The sequence below is a fragment of the Octopus sinensis genome, linkage group LG1 (assembly GCF_006345805.1).
Source record: "Octopus sinensis linkage group LG1, ASM634580v1, whole genome shotgun sequence".
Lineage (NCBI taxonomy): Eukaryota > Metazoa > Mollusca > Cephalopoda > Octopoda > Octopodidae > Octopus > Octopus sinensis.
The window spans coordinates 204707804-204725440 of NC_042997.1; the positions used below are offsets into that span (position 1 = coordinate 204707804).

Here is a 17637-nt window from a genome sequence, read left to right on the forward strand (position 1 = left end):
ATATATACATAAATATATGTAAAAATGATTTGAGTATGCATTCTCACACTAAGTGAAATGACAATGGGATCTAATGAAGGACTAATTTAATGAATCACCTGAGGAGGTTCATTTTATACCTGGGATGAATGATAATAATTACACATCTCACCAATGTACAATGGTTGTAAAAATGTGTGAAAAGAATTGCAGTGTTTTAGTTCATTCTGTTGTCTATCATCTAACTATATAAGCCTTGTGTACATGAATGTGTGTGTGTGTCTGCATGTGTGTGTGTGTCTGCATGCATGTGTGTGTCTGCATGTGTGTGTGTGTGAATTAGGCAAGAATATTGAATGCTATTAAATATCATGATATGACTGGTGCCACGTATAAAGCACCCATGCTGGTGCCATGTGTAAAGCACCCGTTCTGGGGTCACATATAAAGCACCTGTGCTGGTGCCACATATAAAGCACCCATGCTGGTGCCATGTGTAAAGTACCTGTTCCGGTGCCACGTATAAAGCACCCGTGCTGGTGCTATGTGTAAAGCACCCGTTCTGGTGCCACGTATAAAGCACCCATGATGGTGCTATGTGTAAAGCACCCGTTCTGGTGCCACGTATAAAGCACCCATGATGGTGCTATGTGTAAAGTACCCATTCTGGTGCCACATATAAAGCACCCGTGCTGGTGCCATGTGTAAAGCACCCGTGCTGGTTCCACATATAAAGCACTGGTGTTGGTGGCATGTAAAAAGGCACCCAGAACACTGTGTAAAGTGGTTGGTATTAGGAAGGACATCCAGCCCTAGAAACCAGGCCAAAGCAGACAATTGGAGCCGGGTGCTACTATTGCTGACAAAAGCTTGTGATGAGTATCTTTCATTTCCAATACGAGCAAAATGCCCCCTGTCCAATGGACGGTGCTGAATTATATCTGCTGAATAAAAAGCAATCAGTGTTTTCTTTTCCTTAAAAAATAATTAAACATGCCTTTATTTCAATAAAATTTTTGGTTTTGTTAAATGATGTTAAGGCAAAAAAAAAACTTCTTGAGAGACCAAATAGTCTTTCCTTCCTTCATGCCAAGTTTGATGAAAATATTTCTTTTGCATCTTACTTTTTTGGTCTCTTCAATATACTGCATTTTGTGGCATTATTTCAAGCCAGCCGTTTTTTTTGCACAAACTGCATGTGCATTTTTTTGCTTACACGTAGTATCGATCGCAACAGCTGATGTACTTGCACATACAAATGCATGTTCCCACGGCTTTATCGATCACATTCTCACCTGGAATTGATTTTTGTAATTTTTTCAAAACTTATACACACCCTGATACCGTCGATATCTACATATCAAATTTGAGTGCAATCGGATAGGAGGATGCCAGAGATCCTAGAAGACACACAGACAGACAGAACGGATTTTATTTAACAGATTCTGCAAAAACATGTCAAACTACAGAGAAATATTGCTTTGCTTGGAAATAAATGTTGGTTGGCAACAAACAGGTCATCTTGCCATTTGAAGAACTATCTCAATAAACTCTTTTTAACCAATGCAAGCATGAAAAAGTGGACATAAATAAATGGTGATGATGATGATAACAGTGTATGTATATTTATATATATATATGTGTGTGTGTGGTGGGGTGGGGGTTGGATGAATATGTGACATAGAAATAGACAACTGAATGAAGTATTGATTGCAGGTTAATATTTTGGTGGTGACAGATATCACATAAGTTCATTAACATATTCACAACTAGATGTGTTTGCACTCTGCACACACATTACAAACAGCATATAGGCTGTATGCACACTGCTCACAGGGAAACACTGACACAGTATTTTCCCTCTTCCTCTCTTCTTTCACACGCACACATCAACCACTCACAGCCAAATACCTACATTGTATGCATGCACACTCACTCACTCACTCACACGCACACACACACACACACACACACGTGTATGTATGAATCTGTGTGTGTATGTGTATTTACCATTTCAAACATTTCATGGAATTGATTACAGCGTGATACGACACATACCACAAACACATGCACACACACACACTGATACACACCGACACACGGACTCACACATACATGGACGGACACGCACATACACACATGGACACTCACATACTCTTGCTGACTCTCTCACACACTTTCACATGTATGTATATATATATATATACACACACACACACATATATATATATATATACATGTGTGTGTGGGGGGTCATGTGATCATTACATATTTAGAACTGATTATAGTGTGATATAACACACATACATTCATGTATAAACTCACATGTATTTGTACTCTATGTGTGTGTTTATAGTCTGTGTGTGTATGTGAACCTTTACTATTTCAAACAGTTTTTGAACACACACACACATACACAGGTATGCATACATATACAAACCTATATTGCATGTATCTTATGTATGTGTGTACATGTAAATATTCCTTACCATTTCAAATATTTTGGGGAACTCTGTTTGAAGTGTGATATAGCGCTCAATAAACAACTTCAAAAGTTCACGCAGCTGTTGTGTACTGGCAGATAACTGACCCTGAGAAAAAAAATATATATATGTATGTATGTATGTATGTATATATATATGTATAAGAGGATTTTCAACCTATCTTTTAATAAAGACATTTTTGATGCAGCAGCCCCCTATTACAATGAGGCTCTGGCAGCCAGTGGATTTAAGGGTTGCATCTTGTATATATGCTGAGACCTAACACCCACAAATGATAGCCCCACTGTAAAGTCCCTTGGTTTGCTCTACCCTTTTCACTCAATGCCAAAACCTGCATGGAAAGAGTCTGCATCCTGTTTTTTGGCCATGTAAGATATCAACTTGGCTGTCTTTCTTTTATGTCTCTGCTGATAAACTTTTACCTGAAGAAGGGTTATGTATGAAATGTTGGATATTTTGCTCCCCAAAGCAATTTCACTGTGCTCATTCTGTCGTTTTAGCCTCTTAACACTTGACACAGAGCCACTTCTCTCAATACCACCAGGGTATATTGTATCCTATGCACAATGAGGGGATTTTTTAAGGTGCAGGAGTGGCTGTGTGGTAAGTAGCTTGCTTACCAACCACATGGTTCAAGGCTCAGTTCCACTGCATGGCACCTTGGGCATGTGTCTTCTGCCATAGCCTTGGGCCAACCACCAGCTTGTGAGTGGATTTGGTAGAAGGAAACTGAAAGAAGCCCTTCGTATATGTGTGTGCGTGTGTTTGTATGTGATATGTTTGTGTGTCTGTGTTTGTCCCCCACCATTGCTTGACAACCGATGTCGGTGTGTTTATGTCCCCATAGCTTAGAGGCTTGGCAAAAGAGACCAATAGAATAAGTACTACGCTTACAAAGAATAAGTCCTGGGGTGGATTTGTCCGACTAAACATGGTGCTCCAGCATGGCCACAGTCAAAATGACTAAAACGAATAAAAGAATAAAAAATATCTTTAGCAATAAACTGGTGTCAGCTTAAACTTTGACCACATTGAAAACCAGAAGACAAAGAAATATGAAAAGAAGCAGAGTCTGCATAAGCCACTTGGTCTAATGGTTAGGGTGTTACCCTCACAGTTACAAGATCATGGCTTTGATTGCCAAATATAATAATAATAATAATAATAATGATAATAATGATAATAATAATGATAATAATGATAATAATAATGATAATAATAATAATAATGATAATAATGATAATAATAATGATAATAATAATAATAATAATAATGACAATGATAATAATAATAATAATATTTTTTTACTAATTTAGGGCCTGAAATTTTTTTGGGGGGTGGCGGACAGTTGATTAGATTGACCCCAGTATGCAGCTGGTACTTAATTTAGTGACACCGAAAGGATGAAAGGCAAAGTCGACTTTGGCGGAATTTGAACTCAGAACGTAAAAACAGATGAAATACTGCTAAGCATTTTGCCTGGCATGCTAACATTTCTGCCAGCTTGTCACAATAATAATAATAATAATAATAATAATAATAATAATAATAATGAAATTATTGTGTACAGTGCTCAAATGCACTACAACTCATACATAGAATTATGTACAAAAGTCAGGAAAGTGAACAGTGTATGAGTCATGATATACATGTGTGCATGCGTATGGCAGCATCGGGTATCAGGTGTAGTGTTGGCAAATTTCAGGAAGCACAGAGGTTTTAAAGGACGCAATGTCTCAGCAACTAACAACTGATGCTGGTAGTTTGTTCCATGCTTCAGCAACTCTGAGGCAGTGCATTCTGTTTTTAAATAAGACACTTTATTTCACATTGCACCAGTCAACTCAGCTGTGAATGAGTAATGGACTGCAATGGACTGGCATCCTGTTCAGTGGGGTATGTTATAATGTCAGTCATTTACACAACATGGAAACCAGGTAACCAGTCTTATAAGCAAGAACTTGAGATAGTAATGTCTGAAACAAGCAAGGGATAAAAGATAAAAGAATATACCTAATACTACAATATCCATCCTCCTCATCATTATTATTTTAATATGGCTGCATGAGTCAAAATCATCATTATCACCAATGAGGTGTGATTTGAGGTAGATTTGGCTGCTACTTTTAGAATGTCAAACAACCCCAGCAATTTTGCAGTCCTTAGCTAAGTTAGATAATAGCTTCAAATTTTGATGATGATGATGATGATGATGACAATGATAAGAGTCTGTGATTGGTTCCATTATGTAGTCTTTGGATTTCTTTCTAGAAGGAACACCAGAAAGGAATGTTCCATTCCAGGTAATGTGATTCCTTTAATCAATAGGCGCAGTGTGGCTGTGTGGTGAGAAGCTTGCCCCCTGACCACATGGTTCTGGGTTCAGTTCCACTGCATGGCACCTTGGGCAAGTGTCTTCTACTGTAGCCTCAAGCTGACGAAAGCCTTGTGAATAGATTTGGTAGATGGAAACTGAAAGAAGCCCATCATATATATGTGTGTGTGTGTTTGTCCCTCCACCATTGCTTGACAACCAATGTTAGTGTGTTTACATCCCTGTAACTTAGTGGTTTGGCAGAATAGACTGATAGGCTTACAAAGAATAAGTCCTGGGGTCGATTTGTTCAACTTAAGGCAGTGCTCCAGCATGACCACAGTCAAATGACTGAAACAAGCAAATGAATAAATGAATCTTAATATCTAACTTAGGTTAGCATGCCAGACAATATGCTTGGCAGCATTTTATCTGTCTTTACGTTCTGAGTTCAAATTCTGTCAAAGTCACCTTTGCTTTTGGTCCTTTCACTGTTGAGAAGATAAGAACCAGCTGAGCACTGGAGTTGATGTGATCGATTTAGTCCCTCCCTTACAATTGCTGGCCTTGTGCCAAATTTTGAAAATATTATCTAACTTAGCTAAGGACTACAAAATGGCAGGGGTTGTTTGACATTCTAAAAGTAGCAGCCAAATCTACCTCAAATCACACCTCATTGGTGATAATGATGATTTTGACTCACGCAGCCATTGATAAGTGGATATTAAAATAATAATAATGATGAGGAGGATGGATATTGTAGTATTAGGTATATTCTTTTATCTTTTATCCCTTGCTTGTTTCAGTCATTAGACTGTGGCCATGCTGGGGCAGTACCTTGAAGAATCTTTAGTCAAGTGAATTGTCCACAGTACTTATTTTTTTTAAAGTCTGGTACTTATTGTCAAGAAAGCCGAGGGTGTCTTGGCATTACTCAGCAATAACTTTGTCAGCCGCCCTCCAGCTATCTATTTAAGGTTGTGTATGATAATGGTGTGGCCATACTTAGAATTTGCATCACCAGTCTGGAACCCCTATCTTGCACAGGACATCAACTTCCTGGAAACTGTTCAGATACATGCAACCAAGCAAATACCCTCCATCAGGCATCTACCATACTCTGAATGCCTTGCTTCCCAGGGCATAGATACATTGAAGCTCCAATGTCTGGTAACTAACTTAGTAAACACCCACGAAATTATTAACCAACTTGCCAACAACCACTTTGAGCGTCTTTCTAAGCACCATATATCTAACGCATGTGGACATGTCTACAAAGTCAGAGAACAGCACAGCTCACATAACTCTTGGAAACATTTTTTCACACTCAGAGTTGTTGAAGCATGGAACAAACTACCTGCATCAGTTGTTAGTTGCCGAAACATTACATCCTTTAAAGCCTCCATGCACCCTGAAATTCACCAACACTACACCTGATATCCTGCCTCCATATGCATGCATACATGTATATCATGGCTCATATAACAGAACATTGTTTTTTTCTTTTGTTTTAAAGAACTCAAAGATAAATAATGAAAAATAACAGAATCTCTGGCATACAAAAGCAATTTTCATTGGTTCTGATAAGACATCCAGCATTGTGGCTTTGCCTGTCATGGAATCTTTGTACCAAACAGCATCTTTGGTGCCATTACACTTTTTTGTGGATCTACAAGAGACAGAAGATGCAGTAGATTTATTTTAGCTGTTCTACATGTAATGATGATGATGACAATTACAACAACCACAATGATGATGATGATGACCATGACAACGATGATGATGAGGTTGATGATAATGATAATGATGATGATTATGAGGTTGATAATGATATTGATTATAATGATGACAATGATGCTGATGATAAAGATGACGATAACATGATGCATGGAACAAGTACCTGCATCAGCTGTTAGTAGCCAAGACATTACATCCTTTAAAGCCTCCATGCACCTTGAAATTTGCCAACAGTCTGGAAGCCCTATCTTGATGATGATGATGATTGTCATCATCATCACTATGATGCTGATGAAGGTAATGATGTTGATGATGATCATGATAATGACAATAATGATGATTATGATGATTGTGATGATGACAATAATCCTTTCTATTATAGGCACAAAGCCCGAAATTTGGGGGAGGGGGATAGTCAATTACATCACCCCCAGTATGCAACTGGTACTTAATTTATCGACCCCGAAAGGATGAATGGTAAAGTCAAGCTCATTAGAATTTGAACTCAGAACGTAGCGATGATTGATATTCTGCTAAGCATTTAGTCCTGTGTGCTAACAATTCTGCCAGCTCACTGCCTGATGACAATTATGATGATAAAGATGATAATGATGCTGATGATAATGTTAATGATGATGATGACGATGGTGATGATGATGATGACGATGGTGATGATGACAATGTTAATGATGATGATAACAATGGTGATGATGATGATGATGATGCTGATGTCAATGATATGAAGATAATGACGACAACAAAGATGATGATGACAATGGTGATGAAAACAATGAAGATTATGATGACAGACATGATAACGGTGATGATGATGATGATGACAATGCTGGTGATGAAAACAATGAAGATTATGATGACAGACATGATAACGGTGATGATGATGATGATGACAATGCTGGTGATTATAAACAATGGTGTCTTACCTGTCAATCTCATAACATTTACCATTATTCAAAATGGAAAAATTCAGTTGTGATTCTTCCTTCAAAAGGTTGACAATCACTGACTGCCAGCTGACACAACCACAACCACCACCACCACCACCACCACAGCTACCACACTCTCTACTACAGTTGGCACTACCACTATTATCTAACCACTCTTTCAGATGTTTATTGTTTTGGTTCATTTGCTTCCAAATATTCTTCAGATCTTGAAGTTCCAATTCTTGCTGGTGAATACATTCTAGCAGAGTTACTAATCGTTTGTGTAGGTCCTGTGGGATAGAGCCAAAATACATCATCATCATCATCATCACCACCACCACCACTACCATCACCACCACCACCACCTACAACACCACCTTCATCTTTATCATCATTTTCTTGAACGCCATCACCATCATCACTGCCGCCACCACCACCACCACCACCACCACCATCACAATCACTATTGTCATTATCAATTTCATCGTCATCATTATCATCATGCAATTATCATCAATATCACCACCACTACCACAATCACCATTGTCATCATCGTTATCATCATCATCATCATCATTATCACCACCATAACCACAACCACCTTCATCATTATCACAACCATCATCATCATCATCCTCATCATTACCACCATCACCACCACCTTCATCTTTTGTCATCATTATCTCGACCACCATCACTATCGCCACTGCCACCATCACCAGCACCACCAGCACCAACACCACAACTACAATCACCATTGTCGTCATCATTATCATCATAATTATCACTACCATAACCACAACCACTACCACCTTCATAATCACCACAACCACCACCATCACCATCATCATCATCATCATCATCATCAATAATGATATCCCCATAATCATTGTTGTAATCATCTACAACAAGAACATTCAAAGAAACTATTCCGGCCAAAGTTAACAACAATAAAGCTATTCTCATGATGCCTATAAATATAATTGTAGATTAGCTGGTATTGTTTAGCCCTGAGTAAGCCCAGACCCAGCAGGACTAGTACCAGAATCGTTGCTGTTTAACCCTTTTGTTGCCACGCTTCTGTTGGAATATGGCTCAAAAGAAAGCTGGACAGTGGCACATGTGCCAGACTCTTCAATCACACTTCCCTACCTGTGCTCTTATATGCAAGTGAAATGGGGGCAACTATGAAGAAGAGAGACCTTGGAAAGATTCATGCTAGGAACATCACTAAGAGAGCACATTTGAAATGAGATAGTCCAAGAATGGAGAGAATGTGATTGCAGAGTATTGAACATGCTCCACTGGGTTTGACATATCGCAAGGTTGCTAGACAACAAGTGGACCCATGCAGTTGCTGAGATCAGAAAGGGCCACTTGGAAGACCTCCACAAGGATGGGAAGATGATCTAGTTAAGCAATTTGAGTCAAGATGGAAAAGAATGGCAAAATCAAAACACAGTAGGAAGTGCATTGTGTTCAGCAGTGTATAACAACATCTGATGGTCTGGTTGATACTGGATACTGGAATTTCTGTTGAAATATGCTGCTTTGTTTCAATAAATAACTTTGCTATAGGCACAGGTGTGGCTTTGTGGTAAGAAGCTTGCTTCCCAACCACATGGTTCTGGGTTCAGTCCCACTGCATGGCACCTTGGTCAAGTGTCTTCTACTACAGCCTGGAGTTGACGAAAGCTTTGTAAATGGATTTGGTAGATGAGAACTGAAAGAAGCCCATTGTATATATGTGTATATAGTTATGTGTGTGTGTCTTTGTGTTTGTCCCCCCACCATCGCTTCTCAACTGATGATGGTGTGTTTATGTCCTTGAAACTTGGCAGTTTGGCAAAAGAGACCAATAGAATAAGTACTAAGCTTACAAAGAATGAGTCCTGGGGTTGATTTGTTCGACCAAAGGCAGTGCTCCAGCATGGCCACAGTCAAACGACTGAAACATGTAAAAGAGTGTTTTTAATCTGGTGTCTGGAGCATGAAATTCATGTGGAAATCTGATGGAAAGTTATTATTTAGATCACTTTAGGACCAGAGGCAATCGAGGTGGCTTAGTATCAAAAGAGTTACATATGTCCATGAACAATGGATTAAGTTTAGCACCCAGGATTAGGAATGCTCAATCCAAAAAGCTTCCATGTTAAATTTCTTTCTACCAAATTTTATTTGTGAGTTGTATTTTTTTTTTGGATTTGAAGTACTGTGCAGTGGCATTGAACCTGAAACTATGATATTACAAAGTGAATTTTAAACCATTCTGCACTGTTTGCTCCATAGCCCATTCAGGTTTCTGCCTGCTAAATCCTCTCACAAGGCTTTGGTTGATATGGATCTATAGTAGAAGACAATTTCCCTATGTACCACACAGTGGGACTGAACCTGAAACTATTTGGTTGGGAAGTGGACTTCTTAACACATGCGCATGTATGCACACACACATGTACATACATACAGACACACACACAGAGGATGATGATGATGTACATACACACATACATTTGACTTTACTGCAAAAACTTTAATACTTTAGAAAGGTTTTCTTTTATATCTTTTTTCAAGTTTTCAAGATCCACCCGGTAAGATGTTTCTGGATTTAATCTGGAATCTTCAGCTTTTCCTATTTCACATTTCTTGTACTGTCTTATAAAGTCTTCTGATTTAGTATTCTCATCTTCCAGAGAATTAGCCAAATTCTTTTGAACTTTAAATAATTCCTGCAATATATATATATATACGTATAACTCCTGCAATATACATATACACATATATATATATAATGAGAATTTACAAAAAAAACAAAAGATGAAAACGGGTGTATAAACAACAAACAGATGTATTAGTTTAATGCTTGAGAAGGGAGAAAGTCTTTTAGGTTTCAAGCCTACGCTCTTCGACAGAAAGGAACACAGAAATAAACAGGGAGAGAAAATAAAAAAGGTTTAGTGGCTAGCAATCTATCATGGCGAATACTGGACAGAGGGGTCACAGAGGAGAGCTAAGAAGAAGGGGATATATATAGTTAATCAAATATGTCCTTTGTAAACAAGGTGTACTGGATTTTAGATAGGTGCTCGTTATGAGAAATGTCTAAAACATTAAAAAGATATTTAGAGATTCAATGGGAGCGATTATATATTAAAGAGTAAAGGTAGGAAAAATTATATCTTAAATCACAATAGAGATAAGTCCATAACATAAGCAATATTGTATTAATAAATAAATAGATAAAGTACAACTATGATTATTTAAAAAAATGTTTAAACGTTTTGAAAGTTCTTATGATTGTTTTATGAATATACTATCTCTCAACATGAAATCAAATGAAATCAAAATTTCATTTTGAGAGGTAGTATATTCATGAAACGACCATAAGAACTTTCAAAATGTTTAAAAAAATTTTTTAATGACCATAGCATGGAAAACAGACATTAAACAGTGATGATGATGATGATGATGAAGGCAGCAGGATGGCATAATCATTAGCATGCCAGGCAAAATAATAAGCTTTATGTTCTGAGTTCAAATTCTGCCATGACTGACTTTGCCTTTCATCCTTTTTGGAGTCAATAAAATAAGTACCAGTTGATCCTAAGGGCTGATGTAATCAACTTGCCCCTTCCCTCAAACTTGAGCCAAAATTTGAAACCAATACTTACAGTTCTTGTCCCTTAACCTCTCTTGTTCCTCGTCTCTCATTCCCCTCATTCAAATATTTGCTACTACCACCGAGATCTGCACCCTCGGATCTTGCAATTTTTACCTTCATACACTCCAAGTTCTTCTTTCCTCATTCACTTATGCTAACCTTGTGCCTCGAGGGTTCACTCAAACAACTCACCACCACTATTTTTATCTCTTTCCAACTCCACTATCACACTCTCTTCTAGAATGTGAGTAGCCATGTGGCTTCTCTACAGCAAGACACCTGTTCTTCTTTGTTCCCTTCTCTCATGCTTTAACCCTTCAAGCCCTAGCATAAGACCACCCACTTGGAGCTCATAGTATTACAAGCTGCATTGTGGCCTAACCAGAGCAGATAGCATGGAAAAAATGCCTAGTATTGCTGTAAAGTAGATGGCGTTAGGAAACGCATCCAACCATAGAAGCCATTCCACAATAGACAGTGAGGCATGATGCGGTCCGTGGACACTTTGAATCCTGCCAAACTGTCTAATCCATGCCAACATGGATCATGGATGTTAAGTGAAGATTACAATGATGAGCTGCATTTCAATTATCAACCTTGAAATGATTGATGAAACGTGAAGTCGACACACATCAGTGGGATTTGAACTAAGAACCTAGGGAATCAAACAAAGACTACAAGTATTTAATTTGATGCTTTTACAACTCTACCAATTTGCTGGTACCACCACCACCAACACCATCATCATCATCATCATCACCATCACCATTTTTTCATTATGTCCACTTTTCCATGCTTGCATGGGTTAAAAAGAGTTTATTGAGATAGTTCGTCAAATGGCAGGATGACCTGTTTGTTGCCAACCCACATTTATTTCCAAGCAAGGCAATATTTATCTGTAGTTTGACATGTTTTTGCAGAATATTGGAAATGAAAGATACTCATCACAAGCTTTTGCTCAGCAATAGTAGCACCCGGCTCCAATTGTCTGCTTTGGCCTGGTTTCTAGGGCTGGATGCCCTTCCTAATACCAACCACTTTACAGAGTGTTCTGGGTGCCTTTTTACATGCCACCAACACCAGTGCTTTATATGTGGCACCAGTTATATCATATTTAATAGCATTCAATATCCTTGCCTAGTCCACACATGTAAGTGCACACACACACGCGCACACACGCACACGCACGCGCACACACACACACACACACACATACACACACACACTTACAGCAATTCCAATATACTGTTTGAATAAAGATATAAAAGACAACAATACCTTTCCAGTAGCTTTAAGTTTACATTTCTGCTGCAAGAGTTGATTCTCATATTTCAGATTGTTCAACTGAGATTCCAACATGGAGATTTGATATTCTTTTGCCTATCAATTCCAATAACATGTGCATTTCAAAACTGATATCATGAAAGATTGACTCAATTTAATTAATTTCAGTTTATTTTTTCTATTATTTCAGTATGACCAAATATTCTTTTTAAAACAACTAAAACCAGTATATTATTTTGACAAATATGTAAATACTTCCATGATAAAGTTTTCAAAGCATTTCTTCATTTTTGTTTTTTAATATAATTTTATTTGCATGAAACTTCTTAACCTTTTTTCAATATATCTTTATATATAAAAGAGAGGTTGTGTGCTGTCTGTCTCCTACGATTTAGATTCCTAACTACTCCCACATTTTGCGGTGCAGTTTAACCAAAACCGGGTATCTTATAGTCGTGATTCATATCAAGCCCTTCTGGGTATTAGTGCGTGTCTACGATGAGTCTACGATTTAAAAAATAATTTACCATCATTTTTTTCCATTTTAATGCATTTTTTCCGCTATTATATAAGGGAAGTAACTCTCTAAAAATGTCTACGATGAGTCAACGATTTAAAAAAAAAATTACCATAATTTTTTTTCCATTTTTAATGCATTTTTTTTGCTATTTTTTGGCTATAACTCTCTAAAAATGCTTTATAGTTATTTCCCTTACAAACCCGAGCAACGCCGGGTGATACTGCTAGTATATATATATATATATATATATAAAGAATATGCGGGTTTTAGCACATTTGCAATCTAAATTGGGTAAGTGCTATAGTTGGTTGACCATTAACTTCCAAGATCACAGCTAAGGCTGGATCTAGGGATCCATGTTAGGATTCTCTTATAGCAAGTATATGTTATATTAGAGGAAAAAATATATATTTTGGGTCATCCCATAAATAATATGGTTTTTTTTCAATTGCATGATCTAAAGATTGGAGGGGTACGTGATAAACTACCTATATCAATGTGCTATAAAAGCAGGTAGTAATTTTACCTTGTCCTTGTTCTTAGTGCAAGGTTTGAAGAGTGCAGTTCGATTTTAACAGTTATTTTTTCAAAGCTATAAATTTGCTGTATGTGTTCAATAAAGGCAACAACACAATGGAAATAAGGGTGAAGAAAGCAAAGGAGGTATAAACTAGAGACATGAGGATGTTCCACTGGAGTCTTTTATACGCAGACCTATTAGAGGGTTGAGAGTGACTGATTATGAGTAGAGTAAACAATAGGGTGTTGGAGAAATTTAAAGGGTTCACTCAAGTACAAGTGTTTACTATCTCCAGTCAAACCATCTAACCTATACCAGCATGGAAAACAGATGTTAAATGATGATGATGATGATGATATATACATACATACATATATATATACATACATATATACATATATATATATATATACACACACACACACACATACATACATATATATATATATATATATATATATATATATCAGAAAGCAGAACCAAAATTGAAGTCGATCAACATCAATGGAAATTGCAGCTGTGGTTAAGCGAACCATCCGATTGTGGCCGTTGCCAGCGCTGCCCCGTCTGACCTCCGTGCCGGTGGCACGTAAAAGCACCATCTGTTCGTGTCTGTTGCCAGCCTCGCCTGGCCCCCGTGCTGGTGGCACGTAAAAGCACCATCTGTTCGTGGCCGTTTGCCAGCTCCGTCTGGCACGTAAAAAGCACCCACTACACTCACGGAGTGGTTGGCGTTAGGAAGGGCATCCAGTCGTAGAAACACTGCCAGATCTGACTGGGCCTGATGCAGCCTTCTGGCTTCACATACCCCAGTTGACCGTCCAACCCATGCTAGCATGGAAAGCGGATGCTAAATGATGATGATGATGATGATATATACACACACACATACACACATATAGTATGTAAATAGAGTGATAATCCAAGCTATGTTTCCTTTTGAAGCAGATGTGCTTATTTCAGTACTCCTACTAGCAAATGAAACACATGTAATGGTGAATAAATAATACAAAAAAAATATTACCATCTCCTGCCTTGACACACCACACACACACACACACACACACACACGCCTATGCTGGAACATGTTGGATGAGTTGTATGATCTAAAAGGCCCAAGGACTGTGTCATGTTCCAGTGTCTGTTTTACCATGGTTTCTATGGTGGGATAACGTTCTTAACATCAATCACTTAACAAGGTATACAGAATGCTTTTCTTGTGGCACAGCACCACTGAGATAGTAATGCAGCTTGCAAGGTTTTGATCCCCTTCACCTGAGTGGGGCTGTAGTAGAGAGAAAGAGAGAGAGAGCCACTCTTATCCCAGGAGATGAGATGTTAAAGTATGAAAGAAGTGGCCAGAACAGTGCAGGTTTCTTGTTGTTGATGAGTTATGTGGCTACTTTGCATTATATATGAGTGAGCGGGAGTAACTGGAGTGGAACTGGTTGTGACATGATAAAATGCATCCTGTAACTGTGATAGTGGTGGATGATAAGAAGGGTATGCAACTATAAATATCACACACACACACACACCAAAAGAGAGGTAAAAAAACGGTTTGACATACGCAACCACACACTGAGATTGGTGGATTTTTCTGATGAATGACACAGGATAACAACAAGGGATGAGATATTGTGAGACCTGTCTAAGCAATGTCAGCACAGAAAAGAAAATGGACATATGATGATAACAATGATAATGATGGTGGTAATGGCGGTGGCGGCGGCAGTGTTGGTGGTGGAAGTGGTGGTGGTGGTGGTGGCAGTGGTGGTGATGATGGTGGTAGTGATAATGCTGGCAGTGATAATGTTGGTGGTGATGATGGTGGTGGTGGTGGTGGTGGTGGTGATGGCAGTAACAACAATGGTAATGAGAATGAGAGTGGTGGTAGTGGTAGTGGTGGTGGTGGTGGTGGTGGTGGTGGTGGTAGCGTCGGTGGTGATGAGGATAATGACCTTTATATTACACACGTGGCCAACTGAACTAATAGTAGTGATACTGGAAATAACAAATCTGTAACTAAGATATAATGTTAAAAGACAGGTTGCCATGACAACTTACAGCATTCTGAGAATTCTGTGAACATATTATGTCTGCAATTCTTCGTTCATACTTCTGTATAAGACACTCTGATTCTATTCTATGAGCAGAGTTAAGTTCCTCTAAACTCTTCAAGTGACATTCCATCAGCTGCTCCATTTCTTCCTTCTGCAAGAACTGAATATATTTGGTTTCATTGCAATTGAGCTGAACATCATATTACTGTTGCCAAAACATGTTTGCAGTGAGTTTTTATCATTGAAAAATATTACAGGGTGTTTGAGATAAGTTTGACAATTTTTTATGTCCGTTTTTTTCAGGAATGGCTTGATGTATTAGTGAACAGTCAATGGTGTTGGAGAGCATTAAGATTAAAGATGAAGTTGAGAAAAAGTTAGCTGGCACGGAGGACTGGAAGACATCTGAATATTGCAAAAGACTTATCTGATAATTTGCATTGGGATGTCAAAATTCCAACACCGTGACTGTGGCAATGGAGACTATGAAGTCATGGTCAGCAGAAAGGGACACAGCAGGCCTTCCAACTGCATCCGCATATCTTTGAACAGGGCCTGATGCATCAATTCAGGTGCCTGTGTGATGCTGTTGGAGACTGTGGTCAATCCCTGGCTGGAGATTGGTCACTGCTGAAGACCATATGTGTGGGAGCAAGATTCAACTCCTTGCCATAGCTCCTGGAAGAATTAGAAGTGGTTGTCAGAGAATTTCCACAACTTCACCAGCCCCAATCTCTGGCCTCCTAATCCCTTCAATTGTAATCCCATGGATTACTATGTGTGGGGCATGATTGAGAAAGACGCCAACTGCTCTTCTGGCAACACCAAGGCCAAGCTAGTGGCCAAGATCAAAGAGATGTTTGAAGATCTTCCCAGGGACATGGAGAAAAATGCATGTACCTGGTTCTGGAGCCATTTCGAGAACATAATGGAAGCAAAGGGTGGTTACTTTTGAATAAACTATCATCTCCCAGCCATAATCTAGTTGATATTTTTGGATTTTTAAAAATACCTTGATTTGGATGGGATAGTGTTTTCTTTACCTTTTATACAAACTGTCAAATTTAACCCAAACAGCCTGTAGGTCAATAGATCTTGTACAATTCCAATAGTGTATGTGTGTGTGTGTATATATATATATTTAAAATTCAAATAAGTTATCATTATCTATAAAAATAATGATTAAGTGGCCAGCAAACATAATCCAAACAGGCCAAATAGATATTAGAGGTCAGGGTACAATATGCACCTGTTTGCTTGAAAGAGGAGTTAAAACCCTCCAAAACCATGCATCTCTCACTATATGTAAACACACATGGTGATTCAGTTGATACTAGGATGTCTATACTCCTATTTGTATTTTACAAGTGGGAAGACTGTTTTAGAGAAATATGTTTGCTATATTTTCCATGCATGTTTATATATAGTGAAAGATGTGTGGTTTTGGAGGGTTTTAACTTCTCTTTCAAGCAAATGGGTGTATCTTGTACTCTGACTTTTTATTATATATACATATATATATATGTATGTGTGTGTGCGTGCGTGTTCACAGTTAAGTAAACAACATTGAAGATATCAAATGTTAGTAGGATACCATAGACATGCAATGTAAATTTTAAGCACCATTTGTGTTTTCTTTTTATACCTACATCATACAAAGGACCGACCCCAGAATCAGATCAACAGTTTAAATTGGATATGCTATTTGCATATCTATAGTAATCTACCAACACTTGATGCCTTCATCGTTGTTTTGCTCGTTATTTTGAAATTAAAAAGGGAAAATACGCACACTTACATAGTTTTACATAATTTTTAATATATCGACAAGTTTCGCTATCGCTATTCATGATATTATGTTTTACTTATTTAAATATGCATTTTTTCTTAAGAGGAAATTTTGTCCATGTTGTTTGTGATGAAATTCACGAGTGAATGACTTCACAAGTAGATAAATAAAAGGGAGGTAATTGGTTATTGCTATTATTGTTATTGTTGTGGGTTTGGGAGATAACTGTTCAGTATGTATGTATGTATATGTATGTCTGTGTGTGTATGTGTATTATGTATGTATGCACACACATATATATTTCTTTTTCTAGTTTCAGTCATTT

At 38.0% G+C, this 17637-nt stretch overlaps 1 protein-coding gene across 4 annotated transcripts in view; it reads right to left on the reverse strand.

Annotated features, from left to right (window-relative positions):
- Window positions 1-17637, reverse strand: part of LOC115232373 (myosin heavy chain-like) — a 141274-nt gene that overhangs the window by 7291 nt on the left and 116346 nt on the right. For 2 of the 4 annotated variants that reach the window (XM_036508587.1, XM_036508575.1), the window contains 6 exons: window positions 15528-15683; window positions 12415-12516; window positions 10016-10204; window positions 7476-7768; window positions 6358-6466; window positions 2469-2570 (listed from right to left, as the gene is read on the reverse strand). In XM_036508587.1, the coding sequence (XP_036364480.1) occupies window positions 2469-2570; window positions 6358-6466; window positions 7476-7768; window positions 10016-10204; window positions 12415-12516; window positions 15528-15683 (951 nt within the window). The remainder of the gene's footprint in view (window positions 1-2468; window positions 2571-6357; window positions 6467-7475; window positions 7769-10015; window positions 10205-12414; window positions 12517-15527; window positions 15684-17637) is intronic. The other 2 variants (XM_029802228.2, XM_036508595.1) reach the window with 2 other exon arrangements.